Source organism: Oryza brachyantha, chromosome 10 (assembly GCF_000231095.2).
Source record: "Oryza brachyantha chromosome 10, ObraRS2, whole genome shotgun sequence".
Lineage (NCBI taxonomy): Eukaryota > Viridiplantae > Streptophyta > Magnoliopsida > Poales > Poaceae > Oryza > Oryza brachyantha.
Window position 1 is genome coordinate 2,279,480 of NC_023172.2, and position 23,286 is coordinate 2,302,765.

The following is a 23,286-nucleotide window of genomic DNA, read 5'->3' on the forward strand; positions in this document are numbered from 1 at the left end:
TGGAACGTTGCACTAAATATTTTTAAAATCAATTATGAGACCTAGAAAAGATCAAATTAGAGTGGGAGTGATTGTATGGCAAAAGCCAAATGGCATATTTTCTAACGAAAAATAATTTATGAATTAACATTTTATATATGCATGTCCTAAAAGCCAATGCTAAAAATAACCTTCAGTGAAAAAATCCCAAAAATAACTCTTAATTTAGGGTTGAAAATTTAAATTTTGTCTTATAAGTATAAGCAAAAGGGAAAAATTGAGAGCTAGTGATTTTTATAGAAAACTAACAGGACGGAATGACAAAAATAATAAATCAATGTTGATGCATGAACTTCTACTTCTTTCTTCACCTAAATGAAATTTGGTTTGATAGTGAAATATAATGATACAGGTTATATAGTTTCACTCTCAATACGGTTACAAGTATTTATGGACTCTCTAAACTTGGGTACTTAGGTGATTCTGTTGGCTATGAAAGAAATAAGTGGTATGGTCCCCTTGTGCGTTGTTTCCTTTTATTATAGTGTTTTAAATGCCATCCCCTTGTGTTATATCAATTGTCTCTCGGAAAAGTTCAATGACTTCTTAAGATAGAATTGAGGTTTAAAAACTTAATATTATGTCTCAACGAAACAGCTGGTTTTGGGACATGTGATGCACTTCGTTGCAACAAAATTTAACATAAACCCTAGTGGAGTGAAATTGGATATAGTTTATCTGGACTCATATTTAGTTGCAAGTTGTAACCTGGATATCCTAAGAAAGAGAAGTCTGTTGGTGTTTTATTTCATTTATGTAATACTACCTCTAGTTTCATAATTACTATCATTTTAGGCAATATTGATGTCAAACTTTTAAAATATTGACTATTTTAAAATTTGTAGTTATGATTATGAACGCTGAAAAGTAATTTAACAAAAGTAAATATTTTTTCTTTTTAAAAATACTATAATAGAAAATACAGGTAAAGATAGGTTTCGGAGACCGTGTTGTCGTCTAAAATGACACGAATTATTAAAATGGAGGGAGCAATATAGTTCGAACCCACTTATTACAACATTATCTTCCGTCAGTACCCAATTATTTGATTATGAATCGTGCTAACAGCCAGCAATTTGTCTTTAAAATATTATCAAGATTCTTTTTCTAGAATGTGTTTATCTTAGCATTTGCTTCATTACCTGACAACATGAATACTCAGACCACAATTGCCCAAAACTCTCACAATGGCACTCATCATTAATCATCTAAAGATTTGCTTCTAGCACAGAGATATCATCCAACCACATGCAAAGCAGATACCATGGCGGAGGGCATTGTGGGGCTGCTTATCAGCAAGCTTGGTGCTGTGTTGGCAACAGATGCAGCAAGGTTGTTGGGTGGATCACAACTCTTGAAAAAAGCTTCCGCCCTGAGGGGTCTCTTCTCTGAGATCCATGATGTCAAGGACGAGCTGGAGGGCATGCAGGCATTTCTACAGGGAGCTGAGCTGTTCAGGGACACCGATAAGACCACCGGTATATTTGTCAAGAAGATCAGAGACCTCGCGTTTGAGATCGAAGATGTTGTCGATGAGTTCACCTACAAATTGGAGGACAACCATGGAGGATTTGCTGGCCGGGTGAAGAAGAGGATCAAGCATGTGAAGACCTGGCACCGTCTCACGCAGAAGCTACAGGAGATCAGGAGAAGGGTTGAGGCTGCTGACAGGAGGGATGTACGGTACCAAATGAGGGGTATTCAGATGAGAGGTGGATGCAGTGCTACATACTCAAAATCTGTTGGTCAGACTTCCTATTTTGCAAGGGAAGAGGATCTTGTGGGAATTGGGGAGAACAAAGAGCAGTTGATTCAGTGGCTCACAGGTGACATGGGTCCAGGGAGCAGAATTACAACAGTTTGGGGCATGGGAGGTGTGGGTAAGACCACTCTGGTAAACCATGTCTACAACACTGTTAAAGTGGAATTTGATGCTGCTGCGTGGCTAGCTGTATCGAAAGGTTATGATGTTGGAGACCTGATGAAGAAGATGGCCAGAGATTTTCGTCTTGGCAGTGACATTGTCAACATGGAAATTAGAAGCCTAACTGAATCCATGAACAGGCATCTCCAAGGCAAAAAGTGTATCGTGGTAATGGATGATGTCTGGGGTGTGGATGTCTGGTTCAAGGTAAGGCATGTTTTTCCTACTAATTGTATCGGTCGATTCATCATCACATCAAGAATACATGAAGTCTCATTACTGGCAACCACAAATCATGTAATTCAGTTGAAACCACTTCACAAACATCATTCATGGGAGTTATTTTGCAAGGAGGCATTCTGGAACAGTGACAGCAAAACATGTCCACCAGACCTAATATGTTTAGCACAAAAGTTTGTGGAGAAGTGTAATGGTTTGCCTATTGCGATTGCTTGCATTGGTCGCCTACTGTCCTGCAAACAGCTAACATACTCCGAATGGGAAAATATGTACAAGCAATTGGAACTTCAACTTACTAACAATGCAATCTTTGATGTCAATAGTATTTTGAAGCTCAGTTTGGAAGACCTCCCATACGATTTACGAAATTGTTTGATGTACTGTACGATATTCCCAGAAGACTATTTGATACGTCGAAGAAATATAATGCGACAATGGATAACAGCTGGTTTTATCAAAGAAATAGAGAACAAAACACTGGAAGAAGTGGCAGAGGGCTACCTTAATGAACTTGTTAACAGAAGCCTACTTCAAGCAGTGGAGAGGAATGAAAATGGACGGCTGCGCAGATGCCAAATGCATGACATTATCCACCTTCTTGCCCTCAAAAAATCAAATGAAGAATGCTTTTGTCAAGTTTACAGTGGTTCTAGGAAAGTTCTAGTAGCAGGCAGCCGGCGGTTATCAATTCAGAGTGAAAACCTTGAACAATTGGATCTGTCTGGTGCTACGTATTTACGCGCACTCCATGTTTTCAAGAGTCATATCAACACTGATTTGCTGAGACGTATCTTAGAATCTTCAAAAATGTTATCAACCTTGGCTCTAGAAAATGTTCGCATCAAAATGCTGCCTAAAGAAGTATTTGACTTGTTTAATTTGCGGTATTTGGGACTTCAGAATACTGACATTGAAACTCTACCAGAATCATTGGGAAGATTGCAAAACTTAGAAGTCCTGGATGCTTTTGAGACAAACATAATATATTTACCAAAGCATGTAGTGAAGCTTAAAAAGCTTAGATATTTATTCGCAGGAAAATTTTTTAAAGATCATGCAGTCATGGGTGCATTTAGAGGAGTCCAGATGGCAGATGGTTTGAGGCACTTGACAGGATTGCACTGTCTTCAGTGTGTTAAAGCGAGCTCAGAGATTCTGCATGATGTTGGGGCCTTGACAGAGCTAAGAACGTTGGGTGTCTCGAACGTGAAAAGCAAATACTGTGCTGACTTGTGTGATGCTATCAGCAAACTGAGCCATCTTGTTCATCTGGAAATCACGGCTTCAGGTGAGATGGAGGTACTGCGTCTACAAGGGCTCCATTTACCTATGACCCTTTCTTGGCTTGGCATAGAAGGGGAGCTGGAAAAAACGTCTATGCCTCAGGTTCTCTCATCCTGGTCCCATCTGAACAAACTCACTCGGTTGAGGCTGGCATTCTGCAACCTTGATGAAGACTCATTTTCTAGCCTCCTCGTGTTACATGGTTTATGCTGGCTGGACATTTCATCGAGGGCGTATGTAGGGAAGAGGCTCAACTTTTATGATGGATCATTTCCAAAATTACGAACTCTGACTATAGGGGGCGCTCCTGAGCTCAACCAAGTAGATATAGAAAAAGGTGCAATGCAAAGCCTCGTTGATCTTACGTTCATAGACTGCCCTCATTTGAGTGATCTTCCCCATGGCGTTGAACACCTGACAGTCCTTGAGAAATTGTATTTGCTTGAAGCGTCAGAAGAGCTCATAGAAAGGCTCCGCCAAATGAAGAAATCTGGTGAATGCAGTGAAGATCGTGTCAGGATAAGCCACATAAGAAATGTCACCATTGGGCAAGTCCAGAAACAAATATGGGAAAGGATTATTATGTGATCACTTCTTGTGAGACGTAGCTGCTTCAGAGGTAAGAGTTGTTGTAGTTCTGTACATAGGTAGGATTCAATCCACTTAATAATTGCGCTGCTTTTATGAGTTTGCCAATTGAAGCTGTTTTACCTCAATTTTATGAGTAGTTTTCATTTTACATGTATACATGACTGTAGAGTACAGATCTGGTAAGATCATATAGATATATTTCAAACCGGCAATTTGAGTGATCTAGAACAAAATAACAAGTTTTTAGTTTTCTTGGTAGATACACAAGTACCATCGATCCAACTAGTTGCTCTCTATACTCCACACCATCTTCAGCTACTTGCATAATTGAACGCTTGATCCACACAATGCCCAAGCCTAGGGCTCAAACTGAAGCCTAAAACTACCCATACAATGCCTCCACACACAAAAATACAGTACAATTATGCTAAAATCAAATTACAACTATCCATTGTACGGGAAAAATATCTATTCTAATGATGTGTACAGCCGAGAAGGTTCATGGTTGCAGTTACAATGGGCAAAATTAAGACCAATTCATTTGACAAATTAACATCTTCTTGTTCTAACTGCTCATAAAATACTGAGAAGTGGAACTGAGAAAGTGAATGAAAGAAAGAGACTAACCGCTTCTTCCTGTTCTGGGTAATCAAGGAAGGGGAAAAGGAAGCCTAGCTACCGGCGACTTCACAGCTCTGCCGGCCTGCCGCGTCGATCCCGCCGGCCCCCGGCCTGCCGCATCCATCTTGTCGGCCGCCGGACGCCGCTACCCCGCGCCCTAACCCTAGCCGTCCGCCGCGCCCTAACCCTCGCCGTCCGCCGCGCCCTAACCCCCGTCCGCCGCGCCCTAACCCTCGCTGTCCGCCATGCCCTATGCTGGTGTCGCCTACCGGCCTCCGGCTCCCGTCATCCCGCCCTGCGCCTTCCCCTGGCCCGTACCCTGCGCCACCGGACGCCACAACCCCGCGCCCGCCGTCCACCGCGCCATATGCCGACGTTGCCTGTCGGCCTCCGCCAGGAGAGGGTTGTTGACAGAGAGAGCTGCCGTGGATACCTAGGAATTTTGTGAAGTTTGAATTTTATTTATTAAATAATTTACAAATTTAATTTTGCATTTTTAAAATTCACAAAACTAACTTCTTCCCGTCCTCTATGAGGGCGGAATGCTAACGTAGCAAACGGTGAGGAGGGAGCTGGAGACGGGTGATGATAGTGCCGTGAAAATTTTGCACTTTGCCCCTTTTCGCCCTCTCTAAGGGCGGAAAGGGGCCAAGTATGTTCGGGAGCTTTTCTATCCGACCGCGGTTTGATACATACATATATATATATATATATATATACATATATATATATATATACATATATATATATATATATAAATAATAGCAACGATGCCCGTGCTTCGCTATGGGTAAAAAACTATTACATATTAAAGAAACGGCTAAAACATATATAACTCGGTATTAGTTAATTAATTTTATGAACCATGTGAATATATCATAAGTTTAAATTCTGAATTTTTAGCTTGGTATCTTTTGTTTCCTTTTTGTTTTCTTCTGTCTTCTCTTCTTTCTTATCTTCTTCATTTCTTCTTTATTTTACTCTTCCTTCTTTTTCTATTCTTCCCCGTTGATAATCCTTGTTTCTAACTCCTCATGGAGATAAAAAAGTACTACGCATCAAACACACGCTAACTCTGAAATTTGAACAAATTTTAACTAAATCTGAAACATTTGTTGACATGCACGATGCTCCTTTCTACTAAACGTATGTGTTCCATAGCTCAATACTTTGAATTACATTCGCACTAACCTTATAAATACTAAGGGACAATATGTAACTGACGGAATGCACTGAGAAGTGAAATATATTTAATCAAGTTAAACTGAACTAATGTATTTTAATCTCATTGGCTTATGTGCCAATCCCTTGACCAATTTTTATATTTGAAAAATATGTGAGTACTACTTGTAGTCATAAACTTTATGCATAGGTATTAATAAAATTTAAACACAAATAAAAATTATGTTCATAAACTTTATCATAAAGAAAATATTTATATGCGAAAATATTTTGCTCATCAGCTTTGTTCAGCAATCAAAATAATCTACTCTAAAATCACGATAATAATAATATATTTTGAGAAATTTTTACTGGACAAGTTTTTAGTTAAAAATTTTCAATCTATTGTCTTGATATATTTGATGATTAAAAAAACAACAAACAATGTTACAAATTTAGGACTAAATCTAAATTTTAATAATTAATTAGTTGGGCTCTACCTGTGATCAGGGCGCTAATCGAGTCATCGACGTAGGCTGGCTGGCCAAAAAAAAAAAGATGAAACGGCTGCAGCGCCTGGCGGCTGGGATTGAACGGCTGCAGCTAAAAAAAAGGAAATAATGCGGGAGCCTGGCAGGATCAAACCGGAGAACTCCAGCCTTAAAATAGATCATCTTACCCGTTGGACTAAGGACTCTGATTTGGACTAGTTTTTTACGCGGGACGCAATAAATATGGAGGAAGGCATAACTGTACGGAGTTTTTATAATATGTTGCCGCATGGGACCACAACATCGCGTGGGGCCCACGACGGACGAAAAAGCCAGGCAGAATCGTTACCGCTTTTTATAATAGTATATATATATATATATAACGTATGTAATCACTTAATCACAATTAGTACCTTACCTAGTGGTCACTACCCACATCTTCTAACTAGGAGAGCATATTTCTTTCTATTTTTATCAACCGCCAAACAAAAAATCAAACAAAATATACTTCTATAAGGGTTTGACCCCTAGTCTTCAGGATAGAGGAGAGTGATGCTAACCACTAAACCAAGAGAGTACTTATAATTAAATAAATACATGCATTATACATATATCTACTAAACCGCGTTCAATTGAAAAGTTGCCAGGCGCGTGCGGGCATTTTACATTTACTCCGTTGCCGCCCTTACAGAGCGAAAAGGGCTAAATGCAAAATGGACCGACCCGCCGTTGCCGGCCGTCCCTCCCGGACAGGTATCCGTTTGCCACGTCAGCATTTCGCCCTCCAAGAGGCTGGCAGGAGGTTAGTTCTGTGAAATTTTAAAATACAAAATTAAATTTGTAAATTATTTAATAAATAAAATTCAAAATTTAAAAAATTCTATCCTAGGGTTTTGGCATTTTGGGCTAGGCAAGGATGCTGGTGGGCTATTGGGCTGAGGAAAAACTCCCGTGCGGCCTGCTTGAAGTTGCGCTGCGAGCCTAAGAAACTAAAAATTTGGAGCCCAAGTAGGAGGCTTACGTCCAAAATGAGTGGGGATAGATTTAAAATTTTGAGATATATATATGTATGTGTATATATATATATATATATATATGTATGTATGTGTATATATATATATATATATATATGTATGTGTATATATATATATATATATATATATATGTATGTATGTACGTGTGTACTTCTCCACTATATAGTAAAAAAGCCGGACCAGAGATTGTTCTTATTCGGCTGTTGGTTCACCGGTTGAATGGCCGGGTCACCGGTCGAACCAAGTTTTTTATTTATTAGTATTATATCTAATTTATATTATTTGCTGGCCGATGAGTAAAGTTTGGGCCCTAGCTGCCCTAGATTCAGTTCCGCACCTTAGTTGCCTCCTTTTTGCAAGAATTCCACCCTTTCTATAAGCAAAGATACTATAACCAAGTTCCCTAATCACCTTTTTATCTTTGATGAGAATACAATGACTCACTTCCTTGACCATGTTGGCAGGTCTTGTGATGCTCAGAGGCTACACTGCAACGGGATATATGATATGCTCAGAATGGTCAATGCGATGCTGTAGGACTTAGATGATGTAATTGTGAGGTATTTGGTTGGAATCACACAACTGTTTAACAGTGTGAATAACTCAATCTTTGAAAATCTCATTGTTTGTACAATATCGGGTGTACTTACGTGATTTCAGTTTATTTACCGTAGTTTTTGGTTTTAACCGCTTTTATTGATAGACCCTTTGAAAATTAAAACTTGTTTCAGTCCAACGAAAAGTAGACAGCTCGGCTCCCTATAGAAATGTCTGCATGCCCTCCAGCTCGTCCTTGACATCATGGATCTCAGAGAAGAGACCCCTCAGGGCGGAAGCTTCTTTCAAGAGCTGTGATCCACCCAACAACCTTGCTGCATCTGTTGCCAACACAGCACCAAGCTTGCTGATAAGCAGCCCCACAATGCCCTCCGCCATGGTATCTGCTTTGCATGTGGTTGCTTGATATTTCAGTGCCAGAAGCAAATCTGTAGATGATTAATGATGAGTGCCATTGTGAGAGTTTTGGGCAATTGTGGTCTGAGTATTCATGTTGTCAGGTAATGGAATTTTTTTATTTTTTAAAAAATTTTAATAAATAATTTTATTACTAAACCTTCGAGGAAAATATTTTCAATGTATGAACCATTTAGCCACGCCACTAATATTGGCATGCCGAAACGGTTTGCCACGCTATTGTCGGTACGCAACTGACATTAGCGTGGCAAGACGGTCACGCCATGCCACGTCAACCAGGCTACGTGACAGCGTTATCTTGCCATGCCATCAACACTTGCGTGACCAAAAGGTTCAGTTTTAGAAAAAATTTATCTGATGGTTTAGCAATAAAATTACTTGCTAAAAAGGTTTATTTAATAAAAAATTCTAGGTAACAAAAGAAATGCTAATATAAACAAATTCTAGAAGAGGAATCTTGACAATATTTTAAAGACAAAATGTTGGCTGCTAGCACGATTCATACTCAAATAATTAGGTATCGAGGGAAGATAATGTTGTAATAAGTTGGTTGGAACTATATTACTCCTTTCATTTTAATAATTCGTGTCATTTTAGACCACAACAGCACGGTCTCCAAAACCTATCTTTGCCTATATTTTCTAATGTAATATTTTTCAAAAGAAAATATTTACTTTTATTAAAATACTTTTCAGCGTTCATAATCATAACTACAAATTTTAAAATAGTCAATATTTTAAAAGTTTGACATCAATATTGTCCAAAATGATCCGACTGCATCTATTTATGTTCACGAAATGCAACAACAACGCTCGTCTCACAAAATTCAAACAAGTTTAGAACCACCCTAACTTTTTTCGCAACTCAACACACTAAAAATCGATACCGAGAGATCTCCACTCTACTATTATTGATACCCATAAATAAATAACCAAAAGCCACAAATCCAACTCATGCAAGGGATCACTATTACAAGCCATTTAAATTTGACAAGCCATCCGTGACATAACCCAACAGCCAATCACATTCACAAAGTTAATATTATTCTAGGTGACATTATTTGTTCGGCCTATCATTGGTGAGATATCCCTACTTTCTATAAAGTTAATATTATTCTCTCTTATCTCATAAAGCCACATCAACTCAATTGTTCTTAGCATTAGGATGATACATCAAAAGTGTAAATTGCATCTCTTCACATCAGCTTAATTGTTTTTAGCCTTTAGATGATTCATCAAGAATCTAAATTACATCTCTTTTCCTAAAAGGCACATCATACAACTCAACCATTTATAACCTATGGATAATTGATAAAGACACAAAAACATATAAATACATGAAAAAATCGTATAGTAGGTAATAATTTTTTTTACAATTCATATCCACTATATTATCACATAGTTCTCCCGTAGCAACGTGCGGGGTATCTATCTAGTTTTCATGAAGTTTGTGAACTTAAGCCTGACACCAGACTATATTGACATGTAGAAATCAAAGCCCGTCACAGAGAACATCAACTGCAATGGACCATAATAAGACTATTAGAGATGAGTTATCCGTGACAAGTCGTACGATATGGCCCATCACGAATGAAGATGGCCACACTATATACGTGTCTAATTCTGTTGCATTCTTTATCCCACTGTACATATTTCGAGTGGGAGTTTACATAATTTGTGTGGGAGTTGAAGGGGACGATTTTTTGCTCTTTAATTGGGGGAAAAGTTGGGAAAAGTATATTTTCATGGTAATAATAATTGAACATTGTAATAAATGATATATACATTATTACATATTTATAGTTAACTATTTATTTAGGTTTGTAGTGATTTTTTCTCTTTAATCGCCGAAGTTGGGAAAAGTATTTGTCCACAGTAATAATAATAATAATAATAATAATAATAATAATAATAATAATAATAATAATAAATAAATAAATAAATAAATAAATAAATATTGGATTAAATAATATATATATAGATATATATATATACACATACAGTTTATTCTAATAATGTGTTCAGGTTTGCGGATGGATAGAAATTGGACATATGGAATGGATCAGCTGAGCCAAAAATATAGAAGTTGAGTCCAAGATTTGTTAAATGTTGATAAGGAACAAATAAATAGAAAGAATAATAAATGTATGACTTGTCCACGTGTCGATCGAAGAAAATAAGAAGAAGTTTGTTGATAGAGTACAAGTATACTCTCACATGCTTCGTCAAGGATTTACGGATTTACTAAGGATTACATGTGTTGGCTAAGGCATGAAGAGGATAAGCCACTTACTACTGGAGATGTAGCGACCGGTGACAGATAATCGATATCGACATTGATAGTCTTAGTACAATGTGGTGGGATGCTAAGGTGACATATTAGAACCAGAAAGACTATGATAAATCAGAAGTTTGATTAGTGATTCAGAGACAGGATGCAAGAACAAACATATGAAATTATCTGCTAGCTCATATATGAATCTATTTCATTCTGATTTTTTTGGTCGTGAATGTCAAAATAACAAGGCGTTAAATATTGTAATCGTGATTATTGAAAAGGCATGGTCTCTATATTTGCAAGAACAGTCGCTTAAAATTATGTGAGAATCATATGTTTTTTGCAGCTCTGTTTTTTCAGCAATATCTTAATCATCATAAACTCCGGTTGCACCTGTGCATGACAATGAAAATTCTACAAACCGGTAATGTCATTATTTTCTATCAATATAAAGGACCCCTTGTTAAAGAAAGGCAATATAATTAAATAATAAATACACCTTTATTTTATAACAGCTGTGGGTGTCAATGTAATGACACAACCCACGAAATCTAAAGGTTTGTTCTGCTCAGTTTGCTAGTTTTTAAGAAGTTTAGAATTATATTGTTGCGAACAGGATGATATTCTGGTATTGATGAAAATATGAAATTTGATATAATGTATACTAATCCTTCTGTTTTGAATGGCCTATTGACAAGAAATTTATTTATAGTAGCAGGCATCATGGCGCCACCTGCAGCCATCTGGAGGGCGAATTTTTTTTATTTTTTAAACCTCTTTAATAAAAAATTTTATTACTAAATTTATGGGGAAAATATTTTCCGTATGAATTTTTTTACCACGCCACCAACATTAGCGTGGCGAAACGGTTTAACACGTTATTGTCGGTGGCGTGACAGCATTGTCAAGTAACGAAGGAAATGCTAATTATATTAACACATTCTAGGAGAGGAATCTTGACAATATTTTAAAGACAAAATGCTGGCTGCTAGCACGATTCATACTCAAATAATTACGTACTGAGGGAAGATAAGGTTGTAATAAGTTGGTTGGAACTATATTACTCCCTCCATTTTGATAATTGATGTCATTTTAGACAACAGCACGGTCTCCAAAACCTATCTTTGCTTATATTTTCTATTATAATATTTTCAAAAAGAGAAAATATTTACTTTTATTAAATTACTTTTCAGCGTTCATAATCATAACTACACATTTTAAAATAGTCAATGTTTGTTTGACATCAATATTGTCCAAAATGATAGTAATTATGGAACTAGAGGGAGTATTACATAAATGAAATACAACACCAACAGACTTCTCTTTCTTAGGATATCCCGGTTACAACTTGCAAGTAAATATGAGTCAAAATATACTATGTCCAATTTCACTCCACCAGGGTTTATGTTAAATTTTGTTGCAACGAAGTACATCACATGTGCCAAAACCAGCTGCTTCGTCGAGACATATAATATTAGGTTTTTAAACCTCAATTCTGTCTTAAGAAGTCATTGAACTTTTCCGAGAGACAATTAATATAACACAGGGGGATGACATTTAAAACACAATAATAAAAGGAAACAACGCGCAAGGGGACCATACCACTTATTTCTTTCATAACCAACAGAATCACCTAAGGGCATGTACAACCCACAGGGGTGCGTCTCCAAGAACCTTGAAGTTATCATCCAGACAGATATAAAGACAGCTCATATAACCCATAGACAGAGGGTCTGTCTGTAAGCTGTTTAATGCTTTACATGTAGCTTTGATCAACTGCAAATGCATTTGTGTATACCATTGTGTGGCTATATATTTGATATAATACTATCAAGCATGAATAAGATACAAGATTATAATAATTTTTAGGAACCATAAATATAATAATTATATTACATTGTCTTTAGTCTAATTTTTTTTGTTTCCATAGCGTTGCCATATGTGCTCGATTAGATCCTTTTTAGCTCCCTATGTGTTGGCCGAGCTTTGGTAGCGGAATTTCTACGAAGTACCTATGCGAAGCATGGATCTGGGTTGTCACTTCTTTGCACTCCAGGCAGGAGCACTATCGTCGCACTTGGATTATAATTCAAATCCAAGACATCTCTAATTGCTTCCTTATCATCTTCCACTATCATATTGTAAAGGATAACACAAGCTTGCATTATGTTGATAACTTCCCCCTGCTTCCATAACCTTACTGGTCGACGAATAATATCAAAGCGTGATTACAGCACACCGAATGTGCACCTCGACATCTTTCCTCGCCCCTTCTTGCTTCAATGCAAATAATTTGTCTTCCGCCAACTGAGGGGTCATAACTGTCTTCACAAATACTGTCCATTCTGTATATATTCTATCGACAAGATAGTAACCCATGTCATATTGTGTTCTATTTACGTTGTAATGTACCGTTGGAGCTTCCCCTTTTATTGCTTGAATAAAGAGTGGCGACTTATTGATGTGACCACGGCTACTACGGATACAACCATTTCTCACTTCAAGAGCAAGATGCTCACATGCTGCAATCCAATTCGGCCACTAGCGATATTGCTGATTTCAAACGGCTGCCAAATTTGCATACGAGCTCCGTTTTGGGTCTGTGAGTACTTGATGGAAAACTCTTGCAGTCCTCTTTCCAACGGATCCAACCTCATCGTCAAATTACGTCCAAGTCATCTGCAAATGAAGGAACATGGTGCTATATCACCTCTCATGGGTCTTTGGGCTTGTAACTTTGTTTAGGACCCTAGCCCAAGAGGGGCCCAAGTGGAGTGCACCCCAATCTGGTGGAGCACGACCCTAGGGCACCCTTGGTCATCCTCCCACCCCTATAAATAGCTAGGTACCTCTTCAGGGCTTCACAGGTTTTGTTAGATTAAAGTTTAGCCATTGTTGCTTGCCTGCAGCGCGTGTGTCGACTCGACCACCCGTCTGCTTGTTCTTTGTAACTCAAACTTATCATTTATATTCAATTCCTATTTGCAATATCACATTGCTTTTATCTTGTTCTTGCTTGTTTCTTCGATTTGCTTGTAGGAATAAGGTTGACTTTCACCAACAAGATCAACAACCCAAGGAGAGGTGTATCGATCGCTAAGGTGCAACCCAACGTTTTGTACGGTTGTAGTCGGGTCGTCAATGTTTCTCCCAAATCGTAGTTATCATAACTCACCGAAAGATCGAACCACCCCCATGCATATCAAGTGGTATCAGAGCTTTCGTTGCTCGGTGAGTTTTATCTACCTATAAACCAGAAAATAGCCAAAAAAACAGAGTGAGTTTACCTAGCCATCTTTGTGCCTTGCATTGTTCTTTTTAGTTTTTGCATTCTTATGTTTTGCGTTGCATTGTCGAGTCATGTTACTAGTGTTAGCGTTAGTTGGTTTAGAGTTTCGAGTTCTGGTCACGTATACTACCATTGTTGTCACCGCCATCGTGTCTTTCTTGTCATCGGGACCTACAAAAACGAAATCGACTCGCTGCCAGGGTTCCAATTTTGTGGTTTTGGGAATTTTTCGTTGGTTAGTTTTGGAGTTGTGTAGTTGCATCTAGGGTTTCAGTCGCGTGGTTCACACGGTACCGTGCTTTTGCGCGCTAGGAAGAAGATATGTTGCGTGCGTGCAAGGAGAAGGAAAGGATATCAGATCGATTTTTGGTGGAAAGTTTGCAGACTACGATCAATTAGTTTGTTTGTTTCTATCTATAGCCAGTCTGTTTCCTCCAATTCCCCGCACCACGTGTTTTGTTCAGTCCGCTCCATGTTTAGCCCACCAAGTCCGCAAGTTCCCTTCCCCCTCGACCGTAAGTTTGTGTGTCCGGTTGAAGTCCCCCTCCCTTTCACGAACTCCCTCTACTTTTGAGTCGTGTCAAATAAATTTAGAAAAAAAAAATTATTTGTTGTTGGAATCAAGATCCGTTTAAAAAACGGAATCGTTGTGTCATCCGGATTTCATTTTTGTGTAGATCAAATTTTTGGATGACAATTTTACATTTAGGTCCGTGTAATTCATCGTCTCATTTTCTTGTTAGATTTTTTCCAATTCATCGGCTCTTGGCGGGCGCAGATATTCGTCCCCAAACTTTTCATTCACCCCTTCAGCAAATTTTCCCAAACATTCCAAACAAGTGCTTGCAGCAATCCTCAAGACTTCATCAAGTTGATCAGCCGTTGTTCCATAACCTAATATCCTGATAAGTGTTATACACTTTTGAAGCGGTGAAAGACTATTCCTACCGGTTGCATCAACTCATTGGGTTAAATAAGGAGACCACTCACTAAGTTCATGTGCGATACGCAGAAACAACGGCTGTCTCATCCTAAATATCCTACGAAACATTTCATCGGTGTAGATAGGATTTGTGGAAAAGTAATTAGCGACAAGATCATCATGACCACGTTCTCGATTTCTTGGTATGTACCTCCTTGGTCCACTCTGTCGACGACGAGGAGATACGGATGAAGCTTCTCCATCACCTGCAGCCTTGAATTCTTCTGCTAGCAACTCTTCGATGATCTCATCCTCTGCTAGCAACTCTTCTACAGTGAACACCTCAAAATCATCGGCTTCTACGAAGTCATCATCTTCATGCGGCTCCAATTACATAATGAAAAGGAGTAGAGGGTAGGGTGGTAGCCGGAAAGGAGCACATATACATAATGAAAAGGAGTAGAAGGTTCCATTTTATAGTATAAAAGTGTGGCTTGAATTCACGTTCACATTCACAGAAACGGGCATGCACATAACTAAAGCATTCACATAAAGGAGCACATATACATAATACCCGTAACTGAAGCATGCACATTCACATTAAAGAAAGAAACTGAAGGGCACATTCACATTCAGATAAGAAAATAAGTCCTCTCGGCACTCCAACAGAAACTGAAGCATGCACATTCATATTCCAACAGAAACTAAAGGGCGCATTCGCATTTACAAATCACATTCACATTAATTCAGAAACTGAAACTGACCTCACAGGATGTATATATCTCCCAGGATGTATACCTCCCAGCCATGACCACAATCAAATCAATATTTAGCTCCCAGTATATACCTCCAATGATCAAGCTCTGAATTTATTTCCTAAATTTCCCCTTTCTGATCATTTGTAGATTCTCATCAAAGTATATGTTAATCTTTTTCCCTAGATTATATATACTCCATATCAGTAGTATAGTGTATCACTGAACAAGCACCAAAATAGGCTTAGTGGATCGGGCATGAACAAAAATTATATAAGCTGAGACATACACTGAACCTGCTGAAAGATTAAACATAACTTGCCAATAGCCAGAGTTTAGGATAGAAAAAGTGGAAAAGTTGGTTTAGGATAGAGAAAACAACAAGATAATTTGGCATTCACTAGATAGCTAGAGATAGTAGCCTCCACTTGCAAAGTTGACATATCTGTATCAACAATAGTAAGGTTCACATTAGAAACTGAAGGGACTGCCTAAGACACTTGTAATCACACATATTTGTGGCAATAACTTGCATAATTGTTTACCTGTTCAATTAGATTCAGGGAAAAGAGTTTTCATAAGACACTTCGTCATACTAACTCGCTGCGCCTTTTCCTCAGCAGACATTGAACTTGTATCTTGTGAGATGAGGCTGTTATAAGTCTCCATCATCTTTGACTCTTTCTCAAGCTTCTTTCCTTCTTTGTACTCTTGTGCTGTAAGGTGGGCAATTTTTGTGGCCTCTAGCTTCTCAGAAGATATCTTTTCTTGTCTATCCAATAGTTTCATGCACTTGTCATTGTTTTCCTCCTGGAATTTACTATATCTATCAAATTTGTCTAACTGAATAGGAGACTTTTTTGAGTGACCATCATCACTGCCACCTGAACCATTTGACTTGATTTTTGCATCTAGAGATGCCTTTTTAGCGGCCTTCTGACCCATTGGTCGCTTTGGCATCTCATCAAAAGTGTCATCAGCTTCCTCAGAGTCTCCTTCCAAGTGAAATGATTTCCTTTTACGTGAATTCCTCAGGTTTTCATTGTATGTTTTCCACTTTGACACTTCTCGGCATATTTTCCAAACCTCCATCAGCACAAAGGGTCCTAGCTTTGCCTCTTTATTGTCATCCACATAAAACTTGTGTGCTGCATCAATCCACATTTGATTAGAATATCCACTTGTAAAAGCTCTACGAGCCTTTACATAAGCACACTCAAAGAGATCCGTCCACCTATTAATCTTGTGCCATCTATCCTTGCATTGCTTCAGATTTCTTTTTCTGAGAGGTGGGGTAGTCTTGTTGTACGATTCAACAACTTCACCCCAATATTGGCCACCTCCCTTTATCTGCTCCACATGTAGAGTCAGTTGAATGCTCTATCCAAGCACTCATCAATCTGATATCCTCTCCCTCTGTCCACAGTATCCTCTTCTCAGTCCTAACATTGCCATTGCCATTTCCATCATCATTGCGTTGTAAAATTTCCAGCACTGGTGGTGAACTAGCATCAGCAATGTAAATAGGCGCACCAACTAAATGAGAGTTTTGTGCATGATTTCTAAAATAGCTCATGAAACCACCACGTGGATATACATCTTTATCCCTGCAGGTTAATAGCATATATTTGAGGCAAATAAATTGGATAATATCTTAGATCACACGGATAGTATCTTAGATCACAGGATAATGGCGGATATTTGAGTTTGGCTTGCTTTTGCAGATTATCTCATGGCAGCTAGTTCATTTCAGTTACAGGGTTCTAGCTAACTATTGTGGTTATATAACAAAGGAAAGGATTACTGACATTACTAATCAGGGTTCTAGCTAATCTGATTTGTATTTCTCTGAAAAGTTGAATATAACCTCAATATCATTAGGATAACGTGCTACATGATGCAAAAAATTTTAGACTCAAGTAATTAAATTGTAGAATGCCTTTTCCAATCAGTACTAAGTTACCAGTTATAAACATTTGAGTAAACTGTGAATGGTTAAGTTGCAGAATGTAGAGAAGCTCATCACACTTGAAAACCAAACTAGAAAACTGCAATACATTACAACATTGAAACAAGCATACCTTCTTATGACCCATGGCAAGGGATGTACAATAAAGCATGATTTTTATGACTATGTAACACTGAAATTAGTTCTAACACAGAACATAGTAGGCATTCAGATGGGAAAAAACAAGCATATTATATGTTCTCTTGTGATGTAAGGGGCAATTTTTAACCCACAAGAATCATTAGCAGTTCATGAACCACACATCCACAAGGAAACAAATCACACAAGCATATAATGCTGAACAGAGAACAAGAATCAAAGATTACCATGATCCAGGAGAAGATTCATCACCACCGGACGCATCCAACCAAGCTGAAGAGCTGGGGAATCCACCTCCGTAGGCTCCATCAAAAGGCGGAGGGAAGGGAAATCCATCCATGGATGCTGAATAACTGGGGAAGCTGCCTGGAGGGATTGCTGCCGCTGCTGGCCCGCCACCACGGCCGAGAGAGCGAGGCGGCGGCGCTAACCCGACACCGTGGCCGCCACGACTGAAGGGGAGAGCCGTCGTCGCCGACCCAACACCACGACCTAGGGTACGGGCTGGGGCTGCCGCCGCCGCATCCGAGGCCTTAGGTGTGCCTCCCTTCTTCTTCCTACCTGCAGCTGCCGTGGACATCTCAGCAGCACCCAAATCAAGTGAGGGGAGTGGGGGAGTGGGAGGGGATCGAGTTGGACGAACCTGGATTTCGCAGAGAAATTTCCCCCGCGCGCTCTCTCCGCGCGGGATCCTGCCGCGCCGTCGCCTCGGGAGGACGAGCTCGCCTCTTCCGCCTCAGAGCACGGGTCATCGAAGACGGGGCAAAAAGACCCGCTGTACGTGCCCTAAGTACCCAAGTTTGGAGAGTCTATAAATACTTGTAACCGTATTGAGAGTGAAATTATATAACCTGTATCATTTCACTATCAAACCAAATTTCATTTAGGTGAAGAAAGAAGTAGAAGTTCATGCATCAACAATGATTTATTATTTTTGTCATTCCATCCTGTTAGTTTTCTATAAAAATCACTAGCTCTCAACTTTTCGCTTTTGCTTATACTTGTAAACCAAACTTTAAATTTTCAACCATAAATTAAGTGTTATTTTTGGGATTTTTTTATTGAAGGTTATTTCCAGCATTAGCTTTTAGGACGCTAATAATGCATATATAAAATGTTAATTCACAACTTATTTTTCGTCAGCAAATATGCCATTTGGCTTTTGCCATACAATCACTCCCACTCTAATTTGATCTTTTCCAAGTCTCATAATTGATTTTAAAAATATTTGGTTCAACGTTCCTCGCAAGAACAGCACGCTTAGTTTGACATCAATATATTTATACCAAGTAATCTTTGGTGAGAAATTCATACCACGTTGTCATCAATATATTTCTAGTTGGCAGAAGACATATTTGGTGAGAATTTCATAGAACTAAGTAAGAGTTATGTTAATTAAATTATTGAAAAAAATCACTGCGAATTTTGCAACTGGACCAGTTCCCTTGTTTCCATTCTCACAAGTTGATTGATTACATGGGGAAAGGTATATGATAATGTTAATCCACCATCTTAGTTGCCACCCAAGTCCTATATTTTGAGATATGAGTACATTCTTTCGTTTCCACAAGAAACATTTCTATAATTCTTCTTGTCGTTTAAAAAGTTGAGGTCAAACTTTCAATACTTAACTATGAATAATTTTTAAAATATTCAGTCTGAAAACACTAGTATAACAACATGTGTAGATTAGTTTTAAAAAGTACTTTAACAAAAGTACACATTTGTTTATTTTTGTATATATTATAAAAAAACTTTAAAAGGTAGGTTTTGGAGATCATGTCGTTATTTACAACGACGTGAATTATTGAACTAGAGTAGGGAGTGCCTTGGTATAATTGGGAACTGAAAATTCCAGACCGGTTATTAAGGGCAACGCCCACAAACAAGCTAAATGATTGCTGTTTTTCTAAACTTTGACTTATGACAGGTTGTAGGATGTAAGTGGTACTCACAGTCAAACACACTATCTTTTTAATGTCAATGGTCCTAATTAGTTTATAATTAGTTCATAATTAACCATAACTAGCCATAACTAGTTAATAATTAGTTCATAATTAGCCATAACTACTACAATAACTCACATGTGCTAATGACAAATTAATTATGCTTAAAAATTTGTCTCGTGGTTTCCTAACACCCTAAGTAATTAATTTTTTAATTAGTCATCGAAATAGACTTTTAGCATCCGGTCAAACATATGATGTGTAGTTCAACCTAAAAAATTTCGCGAACTAAACCCACCTTTATCTAGGTGGGTGCGCTCATAATCCAATGAGCTAGAAACTTTATTATTCAAGTTGTTGCTAGTCAGTCATGTGGGACATTCTTTCACACGATGTAATCTGTTCTTATTTTATAATTTTTAAGAAGGTATCTAGCTAGAGGAATAATATTTTTTTATATAGAAACTTACTACCTGTAGGATCGAATACAGAGAATTAAGCCAACCAGAGAGAAGTGAATTGTTGGAACACAAAAAACAAAAACTTTTAGCAGAACTAAAAGTTACCCTTGTAATTGATGGAGATCAGTTTGACCGATGTTGATCTGTTGGTTTGGCTGCCATAATCCATATGGTCTGACCGGTGTAGATTGGTCGGTCTGATTACTTCCCCGCACTGGTGTCTCCTGTCGATAGCACCGCCGGTTCATCCGCTGTAGCCTCACCAGTGTGACCGGTGCCTTGCCGCCGATCTAACAGCCTATATCTCAACGGTCTAATCATCAGATACTGATAAAACACAAAACGCGATGAACTTTTGAAAATAGATTTTGATCCGACTGCATCTGTTTGTGTTCACAGAACGTAACAACTCTCCTTTCATAAAATTCAAACAAGTTTAGAACCACCCTAACTTTTTTTCTCAACTCGACACACTAAAAATCGATACCGAGAGACCTTCTCTACTATTATTTATACCTATAAATAAATAACGAAAAACCATAAATCCAACTCATGCAAGGGATCCCTACCACAGAACCATTTAAATTTAACAAGTCATTCGTGACGTAAACCGACAGCCATCACATTCACAGTTATCTTTGATGGCCTGAAACATGGCCTATTCTAGATGACATTATTTGTTCGACAGTCACCGGTGAGATATCTATCCCTACTTTCTATAAAGTCAATATCATTCTCTCTTCTCATGAAGCCACATAAGCTCAATTTTTTTAGCCTTAGGATGATACATCAAATATGTAAATTAAGCACATCTCATCTCAATTGTTTTTATCCTTAGGATGATACATCAAGGGTATAAATTAAGGCGCATCATCTCAATTGTTTTTAACCATTGGATGATTCATCAAGAGTGTAAATTGCATCACTTCCCCTAAAAGGCACACCATATAACCCAACCATTCATAACCTATGGATAATTGATAAAGGCTCAAAAATATATAAACATATAAAAAAATCGTATGGTAGGTAAGAATCTTTTTTATAATTTATATCTACTATGTTATCACAGAGTTCTCCCGCAACAACGTGCGAGGTATCTATCTAGTTATCTATGAATTTTATGAACTTAGGCCTGATACCAGACTACAGTTACAGCCTGACAGGTAGAATTCAGAGCCCGTCACATAGAACATCAATTGCAACGGAACATAAACAAGACGTTGGAGATGAGTCATCCGTGACAAGCCATAGGGATATGGCCGATCGCGAATGAAGATGGCCACACTATATACGTGTCCAATTCCGTTGCATTCTTTATCCAACTGTACACATTTCGAGTGGGAGTTGTAAGCGGGTGATTTTTTGCTCTTTAATTGGGGGAAAAGTTTAAGTAATCAATAGCATCACTACTTGAGACCAACTAATGGCACAGCTTGCAGTGTCTTATATTTGTCTATTCAACAACTTATTCTCTTAACACGTGTCCAATTTATTTATTTGGTATCTTCATATCATAATCCATAAGACATGATTATTAATAAATACATGTGCTAATATTAGAATCATTTTTTTCATATATGATGCGATTAATTACTACTTAGAAATAGTGACAGAACACATAAAGAATCTCACGAATCAGTGACAAACTTATTTTGATCGATAAGTAAGTTATCCATTTCAAGGAACATTATAACACTTTATTCAAAATATGTGTATACATAGTAAGTGATGCAATTATCTCTATGATTACCTCTATGGCATATCAATAGCACCTCTTTATGATTGTTCTCCACTTTATTTTTAGCCATAAGAAAGATATGGTATATCCAAATTATAGACATATTTAATGCTACCAATTATTATGCGTGTTTTTAAAGAAAATAATCGCTCTGATTTCGATCATAGTGATGGCGCGTGAGACGGATGGAAGAAAGTCCGTGCATGATTGTCTCCTGCTTTTGCGGCACCCCGATCTCGAGATTACCTCATGCTTAATTATACCATTCCCTGGATCGAGTAGATGGTACACACGATATCTAGTCATAGCATTAGTAGTTCATACAACAGTGCCTCACAGGACTTATTACAACTAGGCACTTGGCCAGATAAAAAGTTTGAAACTAGGGAACAATAGTTAAACAAGAGCAGAAGAGGTGGCAACATCTAAGCGGCAGTACACACAGGCAACAACTGGAGGGCAAGGCTCCACTAAGCGTCTTCTCCTTCTAGGAAGTCCTCGAAACACTCATAGGAATCTGTGACTGGTTCCTCCTCATACACTAATGTGGTTAAAGCAAGCGTGAGTACAGAGGTACTCAACAAGTCACCACAGAAATATGCACATGCAAGGTTATAACAAGGAGGCTATAGAGTTCTTTTGCATAAAAGCAGTGTTCACAAATAAATTCCTCAAAGAGATGGAATACCACTCAACTGTTTCCATTATTAACCCAAAATCATATTTCAGAGTTTATGAGTCTAGCCAAGTGTATGCCATATCCCGGTGTATATTCAAATAGATTTAACACGCTGCAGTGGTTGTACACTTTCCCCGTGCTCCACAACTACTCAACACATGAGTTTCGTCCCAACACATGAGACGGTCGTGGCAAGCCTTTCGATAACCTTACTTTGGTAGTGTCCGCTCCATTAACTTTAGTCCCCATTGCACTCTAGACGTATCGTTACTAACAGTGAGGGTAGTTCTGGCGTTTCCGAGGGAGGAGTAAACCAACAACATAAACACAACATACTACAACTCACTGGAACTGACCTATCCAGTCATTCCTTATGTAGTAGGCTTCCCACCTACTCACTTACTCATAAGAACCACCACGGCTTGGGCACCGCTTCCGCTCGGCTATTTATTAAGCTAGGTCTATACCCATTCGAGAAACACGGTAGTACGGTGGTCGTTTCATGTATAACAGCATAGCTCAGTCCTTAAGTGATCAGGGCGGCTAACCTTTCCCTAGAACCACCCATATTCCCACCATTCTACCCCGGTCAAAAACAATTTTTATCTCAACAACTCATTCTTAACATGACCGGGTGGCGCACATGTCCCCACCCACCACTATGCAGTTACTCCCACTGAGTAATGCCTCAACACCATTATAATTATTTCAAAAGTATAGTATTGAATAAAAGGCAACTAATAGCAGGACTA

At 38.3% G+C, this 23,286-nt stretch overlaps 2 protein-coding genes across 2 annotated transcripts; one reads left to right on the forward strand and one right to left on the reverse strand.

Moving 5' to 3' along the window:
- The first annotated feature begins 1,303 nt into the window (after positions 1 to 1,303).
- On the forward strand, positions 1,304 to 4,075 carry LOC102714221 (disease resistance protein RPM1-like). Its single transcript, XM_006662142.1, has one exon. The coding sequence runs from the start codon at positions 1,304 to 1,306 to the stop codon at positions 4,073 to 4,075; it is 2,772 nt and encodes a 923-aa protein (XP_006662205.1).
- An 11,332-nt stretch (positions 4,076 to 15,407) lies between these two features.
- LOC102700270 lies at positions 15,408 to 18,050 on the reverse strand. Its single transcript, XM_040528230.1, has 4 exons — positions 17,938 to 18,050; positions 17,051 to 17,210; positions 16,149 to 16,983; positions 15,408 to 16,048 (listed from the first exon to the last, which is right to left on the reverse strand). The coding sequence occupies exons 1-3, from the start codon at positions 18,048 to 18,050 to the stop codon at positions 16,153 to 16,155; spliced, it is 1,104 nt and encodes a 367-aa protein (XP_040384164.1). The 3' UTR covers positions 15,408 to 16,048; positions 16,149 to 16,152.
- Between the last annotated feature and the right edge of the window lie 5,236 nt (positions 18,051 to 23,286).

Bases quoted from the DNA above. Each gene is read 5' to 3' on its own strand.
- LOC102700270 (XM_040528230.1), bottom strand. From the start codon at position 18,050: ATGGATGGATTTCCCTTCCCTCCGCCTTTTGATGGAGCCTACGGAGGT. The intron at 17,211-17,937 runs GTAATCTTTGAT...ATTAACCTGCAG, and splicing joins GAATCTTCTCCTGGATCATG to GGATAAAGATGTATATCCAC. The intron at 16,984-17,050 runs GTTAGGACTGAG...GTGCTTGGATAG, and splicing joins ATGGAAATGGCAATGGCAAT to AGCATTCAACTGACTCTACA.
- LOC102714221 (XM_006662142.1), top strand. From the start codon at position 1,304: ATGGCGGAGGGCATTGTGGGGCTGCTTATCAGCAAGCTTGGTGCTGTG.